This window comes from Bipolaris zeicola (assembly GCF_000523435.1).
Source record: "Bipolaris zeicola 26-R-13 unplaced genomic scaffold scaffold_367, whole genome shotgun sequence".
Lineage (NCBI taxonomy): Eukaryota > Fungi > Ascomycota > Dothideomycetes > Pleosporales > Pleosporaceae > Bipolaris > Bipolaris zeicola.
The window spans coordinates 1-16,751 of NW_006912416.1; the positions used below are offsets into that span (position 1 = coordinate 1).

Sequence of the window (16,751 nt, forward strand, 5' to 3'; positions counted from 1 at the left end):
GGGGGGGGGGGGGAAGGAGAGGAGGAGTGGGCGGGGGGGGGGGGGGGGATTGGGTAACAACTTGAGGCGTTGGGATATTGCAGCGAAATAATGTTGATATTGAAATAGATGGGTAAGCTAAAGAAAGAAATAGGGTAGGTAAGCTCAGGAAAAATCAGATGAAAGCACGCGTTTTTCAAGAGGATACAAAAAGTGTAACATCAATTTTAGTTGCAAGAGTTTCAGAATAAGCACGCGTGTGGTATTTGAAGGGCCTGTAATCTGTGTTTTTGTCTCTTTCGTCTTGGAGGGGGGAAATTCCCAAACCCAGATATTTCCGTTTCGGTCCTAAAATTTAACGTAGATTAAAAAATCCAGAAAAGGAACCATTCTGACGTCATTTTTCTTGCTTCTCTTATCAATCAAATGTATCACGTAAACATTTCGTTGCTTACCCACGTAGATGCCTAAATCCTTCTTGTACACTACCCCCTCTTCCATACACACCTTACTACGAAACTAACTCAAACAAAAACATATACTGAAAGGAAAGAAAGAGAAAGACAAAAAAAATGACAAGCAGCATACCCGGTCTCTCCACCAAACTAACACCCATCTACCCCTCTTCTTCTTCCGAGGAAGAAGAAGAAGAATCTGCCACAACAAAATCACTCATCTCATGCCTCGCCCTACAAACCCACATCGAAGGCGGATATTTCGCAGAGTTGGATCGGAATCCTTTGCTTATTCCAAATCCGTTCTTGGAGTCTGGTGCGAACGAACAAGGTGAGGCAGATAGTGAGAGAACAGCAGAAAAACCTTCATCAGGCGACAACGCAGTACGCAATGCCAGTACGAGTATTTACTATCTACTTTCGCGGGGTCAGCCCATGGGCAGGTTTCATAGGAATAGGGCGAGGACTGTACGTTTTTGTTTTTGTTTTTTGGTTCCCTTTTCCTTTTTCCCCTCTTTTTTTTCGCTTTCCTGCAGGGGGCGAGGCAAAGTTTAACTACTAAAGGAAAAATTATAGATCCACACCTTGATTTCTGGTCGTGGTCGCTACGTTCTTATCCATGCGGATGAACCGGGGACACCAAAGCGTGTGGAGAGTTTTGTGGTTGGTATGGATTTTGCGGCTGGAGAGAAGAGTGTGTGGGTTGTTGAGGGGGGGAAGTATAAAGCTAGTTTTTTGCTGGAGGGGGCGGAGGGGGAGAGGTTGTTGGTTAGTGAGGTGAGTTTTTTTTCGGTCCTTTCCTTTCTATTCTTGTTCGTGTTGTTTGTTTTTGAGGAGGGGGAACTGCGATGCTGACGCTGGAGATTTTAGACGGTCATACCGGGGTTCGAGTACTCGGATCATGATTTCTTGACGTTGGAGGCGTTTAGGAAGATTGTGAGTCCGGAGCAAGCTGAAGAGTTGGAGTGGTTGGTACGCAAGTCGTGATGAGGAGAATATCTGGAAAAACAATATTGAAATTGAATACAAAGGACGATAGAAAAGGGTATGCAACATCGCTAAATACTCTAAGCATAAAACCCAGAAAATGCCGCCAGTTATACACGCTTGCGAGCGCCGACTTGAATCGCTTCGTAACAAAAAACACAGATCCCTGCTCTTGATACAAAGCCTCAGAAAATCCAGACAAAACCTCAATCCCATGCTTATCCCATCTACCCCTACGCCGGCTTAATCCCATTGAACAAAGTATCCAACCTAAGCCCCTCGACATCCCCCGTCCACTCATGCGGTCTCGGCAGCGTAACCCGCCACCCCCTATCCTCCATCTCATCCAGAAGCATAACCATCTTGCGCGCAGCATCATCCTGGTCCGTTGCGCAAATGACAAAAGTGGTGAGGTAGAACATGACGAAGGGATATTTGGAGTTGAGGAAGTGCTGGATGTAATACTGCCAGGCGTTTGCGGATGAAGGGCGGTCGAATGCTGTTGAAATATAAGTAGATGCGGGTCGTAAGGAGACATAGAAGAGAGACTTACGCATGGCGTTCCAGCGATAGACATGGCCTTCCCATGTAGCAAAGTTGAGTCCGGTTTTACCCAGACTCTTGATCGCGGGCATGGGCCAGGCGCAGTAGTGTGTTTGGATGGAGCCTTTTGCCATGATGGCATTTGGGTGCTTTTTTCGGTATGCTTGCGCAAAGTCTGAGAGACATGTTCGCGGTGGGAGATGGAGTGCTGGTGCGCGCTCGCCTTCGACCTTTGTGACGTCTTCCTGGTATGGAAAATACAAGTCTGGTGCGCCGTCTGCGCCTTGTACGATGATGGGTCTAGTTTGTGGTTCTTCGTATTCAGTAACGAGACTGACGATGCCGTAGCGTTCTAGGTCTTCCACGAAGCGTCGGATGAAGCGATTGTCGTCGCGCGAAATGTTCTGCAATGCCGTTTTCTTTTGTTTCGCAGCGATTATGCTGGGGTCTGGGTCAAATGTTCGCCATCTGTTTCCTTCATGCTGGATTTCACCGGGTGGCGGATAGCGCAACTCCGAAGAGCACTCTATCTGCATCTTTTCCAGGTATATTTCCTGAACTGAGGGCGGGATCACCTCACGGATGACGCGCTTGGCCATCTGCCGAGGTGAAGGATCCCTGACGAGCATCAACAGCGTGTCCTGCACGATGTCTATTAATCGAAATGGTAATCCAACTTCCCGATCGATGATGATGAACTGCCAAGAGTCGACCACGATAGGGTCATACATGGAGTTCTTCCGCATGCGCAGCTCATTCTTGATGTCTTCAAGCGTAAGAGTTGTGGTAAAGTCGGCCGTGTCCAGCTCATCCAAGTTGGCGGCTGTGCGATGTCGGCTAATAAACAGATCCGGCTCAGTCGGGTGAACAGTTGCATCGGCATGTGTGCCTTCATATACAACAAGATACAAAGAGGCAGTTCGTTTGCGAAGTTCATCCAGGAAAGCCTTAGTCATAGGATGTCCTATCGCCATTTGCCCACAAAGATAGTTGCGCGATTGTCGTTGAACCCAGACGTTGTCTTCTTGCTGCAGCCCCGTACTTGATGTGAAGTCTCCCTTGTTCATAGGTATGAAACCCATGTACACGCCAGTTGCGCATTCGCCCAATATGCTATTTGGGTCATACCAATAGTCATCATACAACTTCAGCATCAGGAGCTTGCATATGGTGGTGTAATCCTCAAAGTTGGAGCATATGCTAGCGATGGTCCATGGAGTGAGCAACGTAGGGAACCACCGGTAGCTTCAGATCGGTCAGCAAGATCCGTTTGAACTTGCACGAAACTTACAGAATGTCCCAACAAGGCTTGGTCATTCTCAGACCCTCAGTAGTACTTGGTATTGTGCCACCGAGCAGCCGGATTGTCTTGATGTCACCTCCAGCCAGTGTTTGCGCACAAATCGCTACACGAAGATACTGAACCGCGTGTGGACGCCATGCCTTTTCGAAGAAATCACAGTACATCTCAAGTTGGCTAGCTTGGCAGCCCATGAGAAACTCATTGATGCTCTTGGACCTTGTCGCATGCTCCAGGGTTCCAGCTTCGCTGTCGTTCAAGACCATGATGCGGAACCAAGCCCGGATTATCTCCGTACCAGCGTCGAGTACAATGTCATCCTCCGTCCCAGGTGAGTTGGGGTAGTTTTTTGAGTCGTCTAAATCAGGAACGATAGCGTACAGCCGACGAATGCTATCGGCGCAGAGGTCTTGATAAAAGTGCTTTAACACAAGAATAGTCCCATCGTCAGGTAAGCCGTCTAGCGAATTGATAGGTATCCGGGGATCTAGTGGCGAGCGTAGAATCATAATCTTCATCTTCTCTCCCTGCCTTTTGCTGTTTGGATGAGGCGAAGGGGTATGGATACCTGGGGTCTCTGGGGTTGGGCGGCGGTTGAGATTTGCCACTGTCGTGTGTTAGTGGACATTTTTGTACATTTGGATAATTGCGACTTACTCAACAAAGAGTCTGCTAGTTGTCTCACGTCATTTTCCATTTTGTTGATCCACTCGATGTAGTCCTGGATATCACCACCGCGGGGGTAGAATCGCTCCTGAATTTCTCGTCTGAGATCCACAGACTGGCGCAGCTTTAGGATTTTTTGTTTCCCAGCATCCAATCCTGTCACTGTCATTCTTTCCACATCCGTATGGATCTTGGCCCAATGTATGTTCAACTGCCTCCACTCGTCATGGTGTTGATAGCACCAAATATCGCCCGCGCTCTCTTTGAGCGCGACCCAGCACGCTTGCCCATCCGACTTGACAGCCTCACAAACAGCTCCAGATGATGTGGGTGAGTCTGGTACATCGCTGAGACGTAGCAGACGCCGTGTATTGCCTCTGTAGATGGTAGGTCGTTGTTCCTTTGAACTGCTGATACGAAGCTGAACGGTCATTGCTGAGGAGTGTAAGGGGACTACTTCGGCGACACCTCACGAACGAAACCCGGATATCATACCACACAAGGAAAGACTGCAAGAAAAGGAAATGAAAGACATGATGAGCCTAACAAGAAGGGGACAAGACGTATCATATCTTTTCCGTAAGCACGGCTGGGGCATGATTTGTTCGCAAGGTTGGGATCGGCGCCCCGTGGGGTCAGGAGCATTGCACATGCCGTGTCTCGTTGAATGCGCCATGATAGAGATGAATGCTAATGCTAGGTCTGTTCAGCCATGCCGCTGCGCCTGGCGCACAGTGGCACAGCAATTGGCTGTCATCGTGAAACTACATCAAGCATGGACCACATTGTATCGTTGCTGCAACCTGCAGATGTGGGCACTCAGGTGGGGAGTGAATGGCTAGTGTGAGTTTTGAGGGTAAGCCAGAAATGGCTACAAGAAGTATGGATGCAAGCGAACTGCTCCCGTCCGGAGGTCTGTGCTAGATCAGTATAGCCCAGATTGTAGCTTGATTGCCCAGTGGACGGGCACGATTAACCGCCCTGTCCTGATGACCGGCTGGTCGCCTTGTGTCTTTTAGCGCACATCGGCCCAACCTCCTAGGATTGATGTTCACCTATTGTTGGTAGCCCTGGTTCCAATCTTTCCCGACAACATTGAACATCCCGGCACATGCCGCGCGCTATACGCATGGTGGATTTGTCACTACCTTGCGCTCGTGACGGTGATACGCAAACGAAAGCCCTGTTGCATGCTGATTTCAAGGCTGTGGTATTCCAGCCGTGTTGTCGTAAAGCCAACTTGAGCAAGAAGAGCCTCCAGTATAGAGTACAACTCCTACTCAGTGTGCCATGGCGCACCACTCATCCGAATCGTCCGAACAGCTTCGTTGACACAGTGGACGTGCTTCGTTCGCGACTCTGCGCATGCGCAGCAGTCCGGGGCACTCGAGGGTGCGAAAACGGAGATGACCCGTTTCCACAGCACACCATGATTGGTAGGTTGTTGCAAGCCTTAGGCGCCCAGGCGTTTTCGCAACGTACAGGAGTGCAGACCGATAGACATTGTGATCACACGCCAACTGCGCAGTTCGGGTCACAAACCGGCCGCATCTTGGGGGCCAATAGGGAACCCATGCAGTTCTAGGGTGTCCGCGATATTGGTATTTGGGGCTTGCTTATTTCCTATACCACGACACTGGAAAACGCCCTTTCAGATTAGCGGACCTTCCCATAGCTGATAGTATCTCAATGGCCACCTTAATATGCGGCTCCGAATCTCAGGGACTGAAAGACATATCTCAGCGTTGAAAGATGGTCGCAAGGTAAGTAGGTTGCTGTAAGCACACGTTCGGAATTTAATCCTCTAACCCTTCTGTTTTTGTCGGGAAGAGTTAGTTGCTAGTGCAAGTAATCGGCGCCTTCAACAATTTCATTAGAAACTAGCAGTTCTCTGTACTTCGAATATCGTTTGTTTTCAGCCTCTCAGAAGAGCCGGGGAATTTCCAGACAGTTGTTGGTATCTGGAGTGATACTTCGTTCACGCATGTCTAGTAGTACTCGTGGTGTAAGTCGAGGATAAAACCAAGGCTCTTCTTCAAAGTTTGTTGACAAGACGTTTGACGTCGGGTCAAAGCCTTGGATATCCGGTACGATGTATCCACTATAGCGGTAGCATCGGCGCCATAGACGCGGGTAGGGGGTCCATGATGCAGGAATGAGGCACAGCAGCTATTATAATATCCGGTGTCAATTGAACCGGATTACCCCACATTCCGGGTTACCGCATCAAGCCTGGTCAGAACACCGGCCAGCCGAGGTGCAGATGCAACATTGCAACTGCGAGCATAGCATTACTCAACGTCTTCATTCCTATATTTCCTTTTCTCCGATAGTAGAGGAATTAAAAGCGGCTTCCCCAACGACCTTGCGCTGTCCCAATTGTTGCTCTGAGCAATTGTCGCGTGCGCACTTCCATTCGCACCACCTCCACCTCCCCGCATTTCCCCACACTCGATCAGCGTTACTACTCTTGTTCCTGACAATGCCAATGTCACCGGCGATCCGCATTGCTCCTTCGCGTGCAGTAAGGGCTCTCAATCTCCTTCGAACCGTACAATACACGCATCCCCCATCATGCCCTTGCCATTCGAACCCCAATTACCATCAATCGCCGTCTACTGTCCAGCAAGCACGCCGACATCTCGCCACACCGCTAGATCATTCGCAACAAAAGGAATATGCATTTGAGATGGCAGCATCTAGCATCCGCTTTGGGCCAGGATGTACAAAGGAAGTCGGTATGGACTTTAAGAACATGGGCAGCAAGCGCGTCATGGTCGTCACGGACCAAACTGTAAGAAAGCTGGATGCGATGAAGCAGGTCGTCGAAGGACTTGAACGCGAAGGAGTAACATATGAAATCTTCGACAAGGTCAGAGTGGAACCAAAGGATCACAGCATAAGGGAGGCCATTGATTTTGCGAAGCCATGGAGGCCGGACGCCTTCCTCGCTGTTGGTGGAGGTAGTGTGATCGACACTGCCAAGCTGATGAATCTCTACACCACCTTTCCCGAAGCAGACTTCTTGGACTTTGTCAACGCACCATTGGGCAAGGGATTACCTATTCCTTCAAAGCTCTTCCCCCTCATCGCAGTCCCTACAACTGCAGGAACTGGTTCTGAGACTACTGGTACCGCAATCTTCGACCTGGTCTCCAAGCGGGCAAAGACTGGCATCGCACATCGCAACCTGAAGCCCACTCTTGGAATAGTAGATCCGATAAACACACGCACCATGCCCTCAGCTGTCCATGCGTCTTCGGGTCTTGATGTCCTCTGTCACTCTCTGGAATCCTGGACCGCGATACCATACTACGAGCGCACTCCCCGACCTACCAACCCCATCAACCGACCCGCATACCAAGGCGCGAATCCCATTTCCGACATATTTTCTCTCAAGGCTCTGAGAGATACTGTCAAATATCTGCCCCGTGCCGTCAAAGACCCCGAAGACCATGAGGCCCAGTCACAAATGCTCTTAGCTGCAACCCTTGCTGGTGTTGGTTTCGGTAATGCAGGTGTTCATCTCTGCCACGGGATGTCATACCCTATTTCAGGCCAGAACCCAGGGTACAAGCACGCTGGCTACGAGGTTGACCACACCATCATTCCGCACGGAGTTAGTGTCGCAGTAACAGCACCGGCAGTATTCAAGTTTACCGCCGCATCGAACCCAGAGCGCCACTTGGCCGCAGCCGAAGCCTTTGGCGTAGACATTTCAAATGTCAAGGCAGAGAGTGCTGGAGAGGTATTGAGTGAAGCATTGGCAGAGTTCTTGATTAAGCTCGGCGACCAACCCCGAGGATTGAAGGCACTTGGTTTTGGTTCAGAGCATTTGGATCAGCTGGTCGAAGGCACAATTCCCCAGGCAAGAGTATTGATGTTGGCGCCAACTCTGGAGACCCAGAATGTGGATGCGGAGAGGGAGCAATTGCGGGGTCTGTTTGAAGAGGCGATGGAATACTAACGCGCTATTACTGTCCATTCAGGCGTGCAATCTTTTTGGCAAAGTACAGTTAGTCATCTCATCCTATACTGGATGAATGACAAAAGCTATTGGGAATGAAAACAGAGTGTGTTGCTTCCTGCACATGAGCGTGTCTGTGATGCGGAACAAAGCGTGTCTTTCTCAGGGGCAATCACACATGTGTTTCAGCCTCACGGCCCCACCCCGCAACCCCTCCTTACTCCAGCTTTTTCCAATCAACGGCCATCACCTTTGTCTCGTATGCATAAGTGTATGTGAAAATTCAGGGAGAATGTCTCTGAGCATTGTCATAGCTGGATAGTTGACCAAAGAAAACTGCCGTCCAAAGTGTTGACAGGACTGACGTTGCGTACTTGGAGATCTTCACATCCACGGAACCACACGAAAACCACCCATGGTCTTCACACCCAAAACGTCACAGTGATGGAGCGATAGAGCCTCACAATTTAGGTTCGTGGTGTGGGGAAGTGGCGGACCGTCTCACGATTTGGTTTCATCTCCTCGTCCGCAATCGTTTTGCGTTTCAATCGCTTCGGCTAAAGATCCCCCTCTGATATAGTCAGGTCAAGACTATTTATGATGCGTCTTGTCTTTCCATATTTTCTTTACTATTTTAATTCTTTCTCAAAATTGTTTGAAGCCTGCAAAAATGAAATCAATCATTGGATTGAGCGCCCTGGGCGGTGCCCTAGCATCCTCTAATGCACATATCGGATTTGTTGCGCAACAGCCTCTCCTACACAATGTCTGCCCTGCAAACTTTATCCTTCACAACGAAGAATGCCGGCCCTCAGCGCAGGTTACCTTGTCCACACCGGCGCCGACTTTCGAATCAAACACTACACAAATTGCGCCATTCACAAATTCGCTGGAAGACGCGCAAAAATTAGCCTCGCAAACCGAAAACTTCCCCTGGTCCTACTGGCCCGAATGCTTTACTCCAAAAGACGAAGAAGACGCTGACCCAAACCCCTTTTGCGTCTTTACCAACACCACCTTCGCATCCGGACGAGGAATCTCAATCGTCACCACCAAAGCCAACGCCTACTCGATACTAAAAAACCACGCCTTCACCGACCCTGCCTCTCTCATACGCAGCAACAACTATGAAAACCCACCCTTCTACCAACACGAGTTCCCCGGCAAAGGCCGCGGGCTCGTCGCCAACAAAACGCTCAACCGCGGCGACCAAATCCTCGCCTCAACCCCCATCATAATCACCGACGTCGACCTTGACGAGCTCCCCGAGCCCGAACGTCTCGCGCTGCTCTACCGCGCCGTCGATTCCCTGCCGCCCTCCAGCCACACACTCTTCTGGACCCTAATGGGGCGCTCCGCACCAGGCGAAGACGACCCCATCGACGACCGTATGACCACAAACTACTTTGAGCTCACCCTCTCCGGGGAAACCCTCTCCGGTCTCTTCCCAGAAATTGCAATGATGAATCACGACTGCAGACCAAACGCTGCCTACTTCTTTGACGAAGATACAATGACGCACTACGTCCATGCTATCCGGCCCATCTACCCAGGCGAGGAAATCACCATAACGTATATTAACAACGAAGTTACCCGCGTGCGCCGCATGGGGCGGCTACGCACGAATTGGGGCTTTACGTGTGCCTGCTCGGCGTGTAGTGCGCACCCGCTCGTAACCGCCGAGTCGGACGCGCGAATCCTCCAGATCGAAGAGACACAGAAACTACTTAATGACTGGACCAACGCATCGACTGCGACGCCCGCGCTGGCAGAGTTGCTAGTGAGTTTGGTTGAGCAGGAGCGGTTGCATGCGGGGCTTGCGACGGCGTACCAGCATGCGGCCGAGGTGTATGCGAGTTTTGGACAAAAGTGGGAGACGGTGAGGTATGCGCGGAAGAGTTTGGAGGTTACGCTGCTGGATAAGGGGTGGGCGGATAGAGATGTGGCGGCGACGAGGAGGATGGCGAGGGAGCCCGAGAAGTCGTGGGCTTGGGGGAGGCGGGTAGGGTTGGTGAAGAAGAAGAAGGAAGGGGGATGTGGGTGTGGGAAAGAGCATTCTGATCATTCATGATGTGCTGAGCGAAGGGGATACAATGAAGGCGGTTATTGGTGCCATGGCCAAAAAAAAATATTCTATTAATAATACCGTTCTTCGTTTCCCTTTATCTAGAAGCGAACTAAATGATTCCTGAAAAAAAAAGAAGAAGAAGAAGAAGAAAGGATCAGAAATACATATTTTCTATGAACAATTGAAAATAGAAATTGGCCAAAAAAAATGCGTAAAAAAGGGCAAGAGGCATACCAGATACCCAACACTGCTAACTTTACACTATCCGAGCTTCGCGCCGCGGACCTTTGTGTTAAACACGGTATTACACTTCTCGCGCGCCTCCGCCGCCGTAATCCTAAACGACTCACCCGCACAATTACCGCTCGAGGGCATACCACCAGCATCGCAAAGCGCCTTGCCTGCCTCGGGAACGGAGCCCTGGAGTAGATTCGGCGACTCGATAATAGTAGCAGCCATGCCGCCGACGGCGTGGAAATCGACGTGGCAGTGGAAGAACCACACGCCGGGGTTATCAGCTTTGAAGCGAATAACGGCGTGGCCGTTTGCTGGGACGACGAGGCCGTCACGCTTGGAGGGGACGTCGGGGAAGTTTGTTTCTTGGCCGTTCCATAGGCCGGGGCCTTTGGCGACGACTTGGAAGACGTGGCCGTGGAGGTGCATGGGGTGGGGGCGGCCGTGGGGGTTGTTCATGTGGATCTGGACGATTTCTCCGGATTGGATGATCCAGGGGTTGACGCCAGGGCCGTAGGTTGCTGGGTCCATGCTGCCGGTTGTCAGGGCGGTGTAGAGTGTAGGGACTTTGGGTGCGACCCAAGGGTCAGCGTTAAGAGGTGTCCGCGTTCCGATTCCAGGGAAGTAGGTCTGGTTTGTTGTGAAGTCGATCCGGTTGTTCACCGGTCCCAGAAGCTTCTGGCCATCCAGCGGCTTTATGTAGAAATCATCGAGGATGCGGGGTTCGGCGCGAGCGATGTTGGGTAATTCTCTTTCGATCGCTTCGACCTCTTGCATCACGTCGTAGACGATTCTTCCAATAACGGATATGTCGTCCTTTGGAGGAGCAGCGCCAGGAAGCATGTCTGTGTCCATGGACGCGTGCCAGTTGGACGCGCCTTTTGGATCGTCTTGGCCCTTGACTACTACACCGTAACTCTGGCCAGCACAGATCAAGATTCTATCAGTTTCCTGGGGCTGTACCTGGACACCATCAACCTCAACGACAGAAAGCGTGTAGTTGTCGACATGGAACTGGCCACACGCAACTGCCGCAGTGTTGACGATACGGAGCAGATATTTCTTGCCCTTGGCCAGTTTGAGGTCAAAAGGCTTGTTAGAGTCGTTGAAGAGGAAAGCGTTTGGCGAGTCAAACCTGGCGTCGGCATTATCGGGACTCATGTAGTCATTAATCAACTCGGGCATGGAGCGATGAAACCTGCCATATGTAAGCCATGTCGTTTGTACGGGGTTTGAGGTACTCACCAATCAGACATTGACAAGAAGATCTGCTTATCGATTCCCAACGTCTTCTCCCAGGCCCTGTCGTGTACAATCATTTTTCCTCGGAGACCATCTGGGTATTGACCCTTTTCATGCGCATGGTACCAATGTGTGCCAGCGGGGTTCGCGACGAATGTGTAGGTATATGATTGTCCAGGTTGAATAGGACATTGTGTAATGCCACTAGGTCCATCGGATAGTTGTGTGCCAGTCTGCCAGATGCCATGGAAATGAAGAGATGTAGTTTGATCCGGAAGTCCGTTGTGCACAGTGATGACCAAGGTGTCGCCTACATCACACTCAATAGTGGGAATGGGCCATTTACCATTAATCCCTATGACTTGTCTGGAGAAGCCATCAGGGGCGGCCTGTAGCCTATCAGTATACGTAAAGCTGTGTAGGCCTGGAAGAGACACGACGCCATCTCGCCAATCCTGGGAACTAAAGAGTTACTTACCGTCACATAGCCGACGGTAAAGTCGTAGCTAACAGTCTTAGCAAACGCCACGGTGGCGCATACTAAGAAGTATGCAGCCCGAGGAATATGCATGGTATTTTGGGGAGGATGACGATAGCACGACGCAAGAGAACATTCCAGAGCAGGGCTTTCAGGAGGCAATATAAGTAGCGATGCGGGGGTTCCCGCAAGAAACAACTGACGTCTTTGCCCTTGAACCTGAGACCGCCAGGACGAGTGTTATTCACGCACAACCAATACTTCTAAACCACCTACCCCTGGACGGGGGGCGAAGATCTACTAGACAAAGCGGGTAGCCGTGCCTACGAGGGCCGTCTGTGTGTGCCCGCAATGGCCAGATCGCGTGGTAAGATCGGATCGCATCGCTAGAAGAGATCGGCTGAGATATACTTAGTTGCCCTGTGGGTCCAGAGACGACCTAATACCCATCCCGACTATGATGGAGATATCGAAGATAGATAAATTCCAGTCAAGAGTGTTTTGATGCTGGTAGGTGTGATACAGCTAGACTTGAGGATTGTAGCTGGCTATCTAGGCCGTCTATTGCAGATAGCCCCCTTTCCAATGCGACACGGTCGTGCACCATGTCTGCAAAACAAAAAGCGTAGTCGCAGGATGCATCAGGAGAATGTTGTGTTAGCGCGCCTAGGCTAGGAACAGGTTAGTGCGGCTCGTACAGAAGGGTCGAGCGTAACGTAGATCTCGGTACCGACTCGCTTACTATTACTCGTAGACTTCGGACATGGATGGGAGAGCCGGTGTCGTCATGCTTGTCTCTTACAGACCGCCTATGAAGACCAAAGCACTGTACCTTTTCTCGTGAGCCAGTTGAATGAAGTTAGCAGGCGTGCAAAGACGGACGACCTGATGCATGTCGGTAGGTGCTACGCGAGAGCTGCACGTGGCGACGTTTCTGATGCGTACTTGGCTGTGCCTTATATTGCTTATTCTCAAGCTCGGTGACACAGATGGCAGGCCATTCCTTGCAAGTGTGTGCATCCAGAATCCGTTGGTGAGGGTTCACAAATGATCCGTGCATCAGACGTGGCTGGTCGGACGGAGCTGTTGGCAAGTATTTCCCGGCAGTCCTGTACGTGCAACTATCATGCCGATATCACTGAGGGAGCGCGTGACCGAGTATTGTATCTCGATTTCCGCCGCGGAGTTTCTGTTTTGTAGCTCGAGCGGACTTGAGAGGTCCGACCGATCCGCGGTGTGGTAGTCAGCAGAGAAAACACAGCGTCATTGGAGAGCGACGTGCGGGCCGGTCGATCAACAAAGGCCACGGCGCTTAGCGTAGCAACGGCAATTGAACGGTGCTGGTGCTGGGGCTTCGTTCGGTACTACCACGCTGATCTCCTCAACCAACGGTCAGACGACAGATGAACCTGTTCCTACGCTGTGAACTCTATGGAGCAAAAATAAACAATGTGGTCGGTTGTTCGCATTGTAATTGAGGAAATTGGACAAAGAATTCAGGACACAAGCCCATGATTTCCGAGTAAGCTTGAGGCTGGGGAGATTGTTGGGTAAATGATTGTTGATACGGACTCTCGGATGCAGCGGAGTGGGGCGGAGGAGGGAGAAGGCCGAAGCACCGAGCTTGCGCAACACAATTACTATGGCGGTCTGCGCCTCAACACATTGAACACAGCTCTCTCCACGTCAATGAATATTAACGGGAGCGCGAGGGAGCCCTGGCTGGATAGAGTGACTCAGTCCCAACAGTTGTGGCCTCGTGGTATGACGCAGGCGTGTGGTAGACGTATGGGAAGTGTAGTACCTGGTGTAAGTAGTAGCGACAATAAGTAAATCTATAGTGTGATGTGCTATCAGGTGACAGTGCAGAAGCTATAAGAATTGACTGTGGGGTCTCTAAATTACGAGCAACAGTCTACACGCGACGCGTCGGGAAGTTACGACGTGTCTCAATAATGATGGACAGTTGGGTATTTTTGGTGACGTGCGATTGCGAGTTATCTACGTAGTATGTTTTAATCAACAACTATGCGGTGCGTCTATTGCTTGTCCTCCGCGGTTTTGCTTGTTCACTACTCTGACTATCGAAGTTTGGGGATAGTACATGGTGTATGTAATTACAGGGTCCCCGCCTTTGCTTTACCCACTACACTTACACCTACGCTACAAACTATAAAAGATCGCCCTTCAAAGCCTGCCCGGCACATTGCTTGTCATGCTAGAAAGTGCTTCGCCCACAATCTACTACGTGTACATCTGATGCTTATCTGAAATACGCCGTGAGATCGGCTTCCTTGGCGGCCGAAGAACCCGCCAAGCCCCTTTCGGTCGGAGTTGCGAGATGTTCGAAACATCAGGCTACTATTTGCATGTGTTGGTGCTCGGAGATTGATGTCCTTGTCCGCGCGAGCGGATTTGCATTCCTGCACTGCCTCTGAGAAGGGGGAAAGTTGGGCCGAAGGCTTGACTTTGCTGAAGTGTTCATCCATGTATTTGACCGTGGAGAAACAATAGTGTAGGATATAAGGGATCCAGGTGTTCCGCTCTTCAAGTAGTCATCCACACTACAACCAAACCATCAGCCCATAATCAAGCGGTCTTGCCTCTTTCCGAACAATACAAACAACTTCTCTTCCAAACCGAACATATCAACTTTCATCATGGTCGTTCCGCCCCCAGCACCCGATACATGCACACAGGTTAGCCCAGATTGCCCAGTGGAGGGCACCATTCTAGGATACTACCCGGACATTGGTGCCAATGCAGCATATGCGGGGTTCTTTGCCCTTGCCGCTCTTATCAACCTTGGATTGGGACTCCGATACAAGACATGGTCCTATATGGTAAGTGCTTGCCCTCATTCATTAACACATACGAACATGACTAACAGTATCAAACTGTAGACTGCCATGGGTCTGGGTTGTGTAGGCGAGGCAGTGGGTTACGCAGGCCGAATCATAATGTGGAATAACCCCTTCGACAACACGGGGTTCCAGATGCAAATCTGCTGCCTCATCATCTCGCCCGCCTTCATCTCCGCCGCCATCTACCTAACACTCAAGTATCTCGTCATTAGCTTTGGCGAGTCGTGGTCGCGCCTCCGACCGGCGCGGTATACACACATTTTTATCGCGGGAGATTTCCTGTCGCTGGTGCTGCAGGGCGCGGGCGGTGGCATCGCTGCGACTGCTGACTTTGGCAGCGAAGCACAGGATAATGGCACAAACATCATGATTGCAGGTGTGGTCTGGCAGGTCTTCACACTGACCGTCTTTGGCTTCTTGCTCGTTGAATACGCCATCCGCACGTACAAGCACCGCGAGGAGCTGTCGGACGAAGCTAGGACTCTGCTACAACAGAAGTCATTCCGCCTCTTCCTCTTTGCCATTGCACTGGCCTTTATTACCATTTTTGCTCGATGCGTCTACCGTATCCCCGAGCTTGCTTTTGGGTGGAGGAGCGAGCTGATGCGCGAGGAGGTGGATTTTATCGTGTTGGAAGGAGCCATGATTGTCACTGCAGTGGTGGTTCTGACCGTCTTCCATCCTGGATACTGCTTCCCTGCTCTTGCGAAGGGGGGCGACCAGAGCAAGTCGGTTCGGGGCAAGAGCATTTATGACGACTCGGACGTTGAGATGATGTCTGCTTGCCGCCCGTCGCAGCAGGTGCAGGCTAAGGATTTTTGATTTTTTGTTTCCATGTGACGAGGGGGTTTGTTCCGGAGTTGGATACCAGCGGGTCTAGAATGCTCTTGCATGGCCTGCATACATATGTTGAGGTGTGGCGCACAGAATTTGTTTTGTTCAGAATGGGCATTAAAGGGGAGTTTTAGGAGTGGGGTGTACAAATGCCATGTGACACGATACTGCACATGGAAGAATTGAGATGTTTCTTATGGGGTTTCGAAAATACCATGACGCCGTATGTTTCACTCTTGCTTGCTTTTTCCCCTTCTCTTTCTCCTTGAGCACTGTGTCCTATCGGCGTGACGGAAAGAATGCTAGGGCAAACGAGGCATCAGCAGAAGCTGCCAGCGGAAGTGTTGGAGGGACATGGTCGGAAGGGTTATTGGCAGGTAAGCCGGGCAGGTGGGGAGATGCGAAGCAGGAACAGCAGGCACGTGACTCGCCTAGAGTGCCCTACTGCCACTACCATACGCTGCAGCGGCTACATGGCGCCGACGTGAGCATGAACAGGCGGGTTTTCTTACCAGATGGATGCTGGCGTGCTTACCTGCTTACAGCCACAGCCTGGGCACTGGGACGACCCGGAGCTAGAGAGCAAGCGGCTGCAGAAAAAAAAGCCATGTCTACAGCCACCCGCCGGGCTGCCACGACGCTGGTGTATGCTGGTGGTGATGAACGGTGATAAGTGATGGTGGTGTGGCGTGCCATTGCCACAACCCGCCAGCTGCAGTAGATGACGTCAACTGTGGCTGCCTGGTATTTGAACCACGTCGGCCACGCAGCTTGTGCTTGCGGTGTTTGAATTTTTCTCTGCTGTGCTTCTCCTCCTCCTCCTCTTCTTCTTGTTTCCTGGGCCAAGTCTCGTCGAGCAGCAGCGGCATGGCAGCCTATACATCCACACCTGTAGGCACATTGCCTAATCAGCTCCCCGAATACTGACAAGCCTGCGCAGCCGCCAATCAACACTCTCTCTCGCTCGAGACTAGCACGCTGTTGTCTTTTGCAATGATGGCGGCACGACGTCACGCCACGGGCTGCTGGAGCCAATTTGGCCGTGTAGCCGCCGCCAACCCTAGCCATTTGGGTCTGTAGTGATGCGCCGCCAGCCTCAGCCTCAGCCTCAGCCTCAGCCTCAGCCTCAGCCTC

The 16,751-nt window shown here is 51.2% G+C and overlaps 7 protein-coding genes across 7 annotated transcripts; 4 read left to right on the top strand and 3 right to left on the bottom strand.

Moving 5' to 3' along the window:
• Nucleotides 1–551: 551 nt before the first annotated feature.
• COCCADRAFT_111304 (uncharacterized protein) lies at nt 552–1,421 on the top strand (the record flags this gene model as incomplete). The annotated part of the gene is made up of 3 exons (XM_007719914.1): nt 552–902; nt 1,011–1,211; nt 1,305–1,421. 3 exons carry the CDS (start codon nt 552–554, stop codon nt 1,419–1,421), a joined length of 669 nt encoding a protein of 222 aa, XP_007718104.1.
• Nucleotides 1,422–1,654: 233 nt separating this feature from the next.
• COCCADRAFT_9848 (uncharacterized protein) lies at nt 1,655–4,363 on the bottom strand (the record flags this gene model as incomplete). Its single annotated transcript, XM_007719915.1, has 4 exons — nt 1,655–1,920; nt 1,975–3,209; nt 3,256–3,871; nt 3,922–4,363. 4 exons carry the CDS (start codon nt 4,361–4,363, stop codon nt 1,655–1,657), a joined length of 2,559 nt encoding a protein of 852 aa, XP_007718105.1.
• A 2,049-nt stretch (nt 4,364–6,412) lies between these two features.
• Nucleotides 6,413–7,897, top strand: COCCADRAFT_30954 (uncharacterized protein; the record flags this gene model as incomplete). The annotated part of the gene is made up of 1 exon (XM_007719916.1): nt 6,413–7,897. One exon carries the CDS (start codon nt 6,413–6,415, stop codon nt 7,895–7,897), a length of 1,485 nt encoding a protein of 494 aa, XP_007718106.1.
• Nucleotides 7,898–8,567: 670 nt separating this feature from the next.
• On the top strand, nt 8,568–9,968 carry COCCADRAFT_9850 (uncharacterized protein; the record flags this gene model as incomplete). The annotated part of the gene is made up of 1 exon (XM_007719917.1): nt 8,568–9,968. One exon carries the CDS (start codon nt 8,568–8,570, stop codon nt 9,966–9,968), a length of 1,401 nt encoding a protein of 466 aa, XP_007718107.1.
• Nucleotides 9,969–10,226: 258 nt separating this feature from the next.
• Nucleotides 10,227–12,012, bottom strand: COCCADRAFT_9851 (multicopper oxidase; the record flags this gene model as incomplete). The annotated part of the gene is made up of 3 exons (XM_007719918.1): nt 10,227–11,397; nt 11,445–11,830; nt 11,920–12,012. 3 exons carry the CDS (start codon nt 12,010–12,012, stop codon nt 10,227–10,229), a joined length of 1,650 nt encoding a protein of 549 aa, XP_007718108.1.
• Nucleotides 12,013–14,579: 2,567 nt separating this feature from the next.
• On the top strand, nt 14,580–15,605 carry COCCADRAFT_111310 (uncharacterized protein; the record flags this gene model as incomplete). The annotated part of the gene is made up of 2 exons (XM_007719919.1): nt 14,580–14,762; nt 14,823–15,605. The coding sequence occupies 2 exons, from the start codon at nt 14,580–14,582 to the stop codon at nt 15,603–15,605; spliced, it is 966 nt and encodes a 321-aa protein (XP_007718109.1).
• Nucleotides 15,606–16,148: 543 nt separating this feature from the next.
• COCCADRAFT_30958 (uncharacterized protein) lies at nt 16,149–16,685 on the bottom strand (the record flags this gene model as incomplete). Its single annotated transcript, XM_007719920.1, has 2 exons — nt 16,149–16,506; nt 16,546–16,685. 2 exons carry the CDS (start codon nt 16,683–16,685, stop codon nt 16,149–16,151), a joined length of 498 nt encoding a protein of 165 aa, XP_007718110.1.
• Between the last annotated feature and the right edge of the window lie 66 nt (nt 16,686–16,751).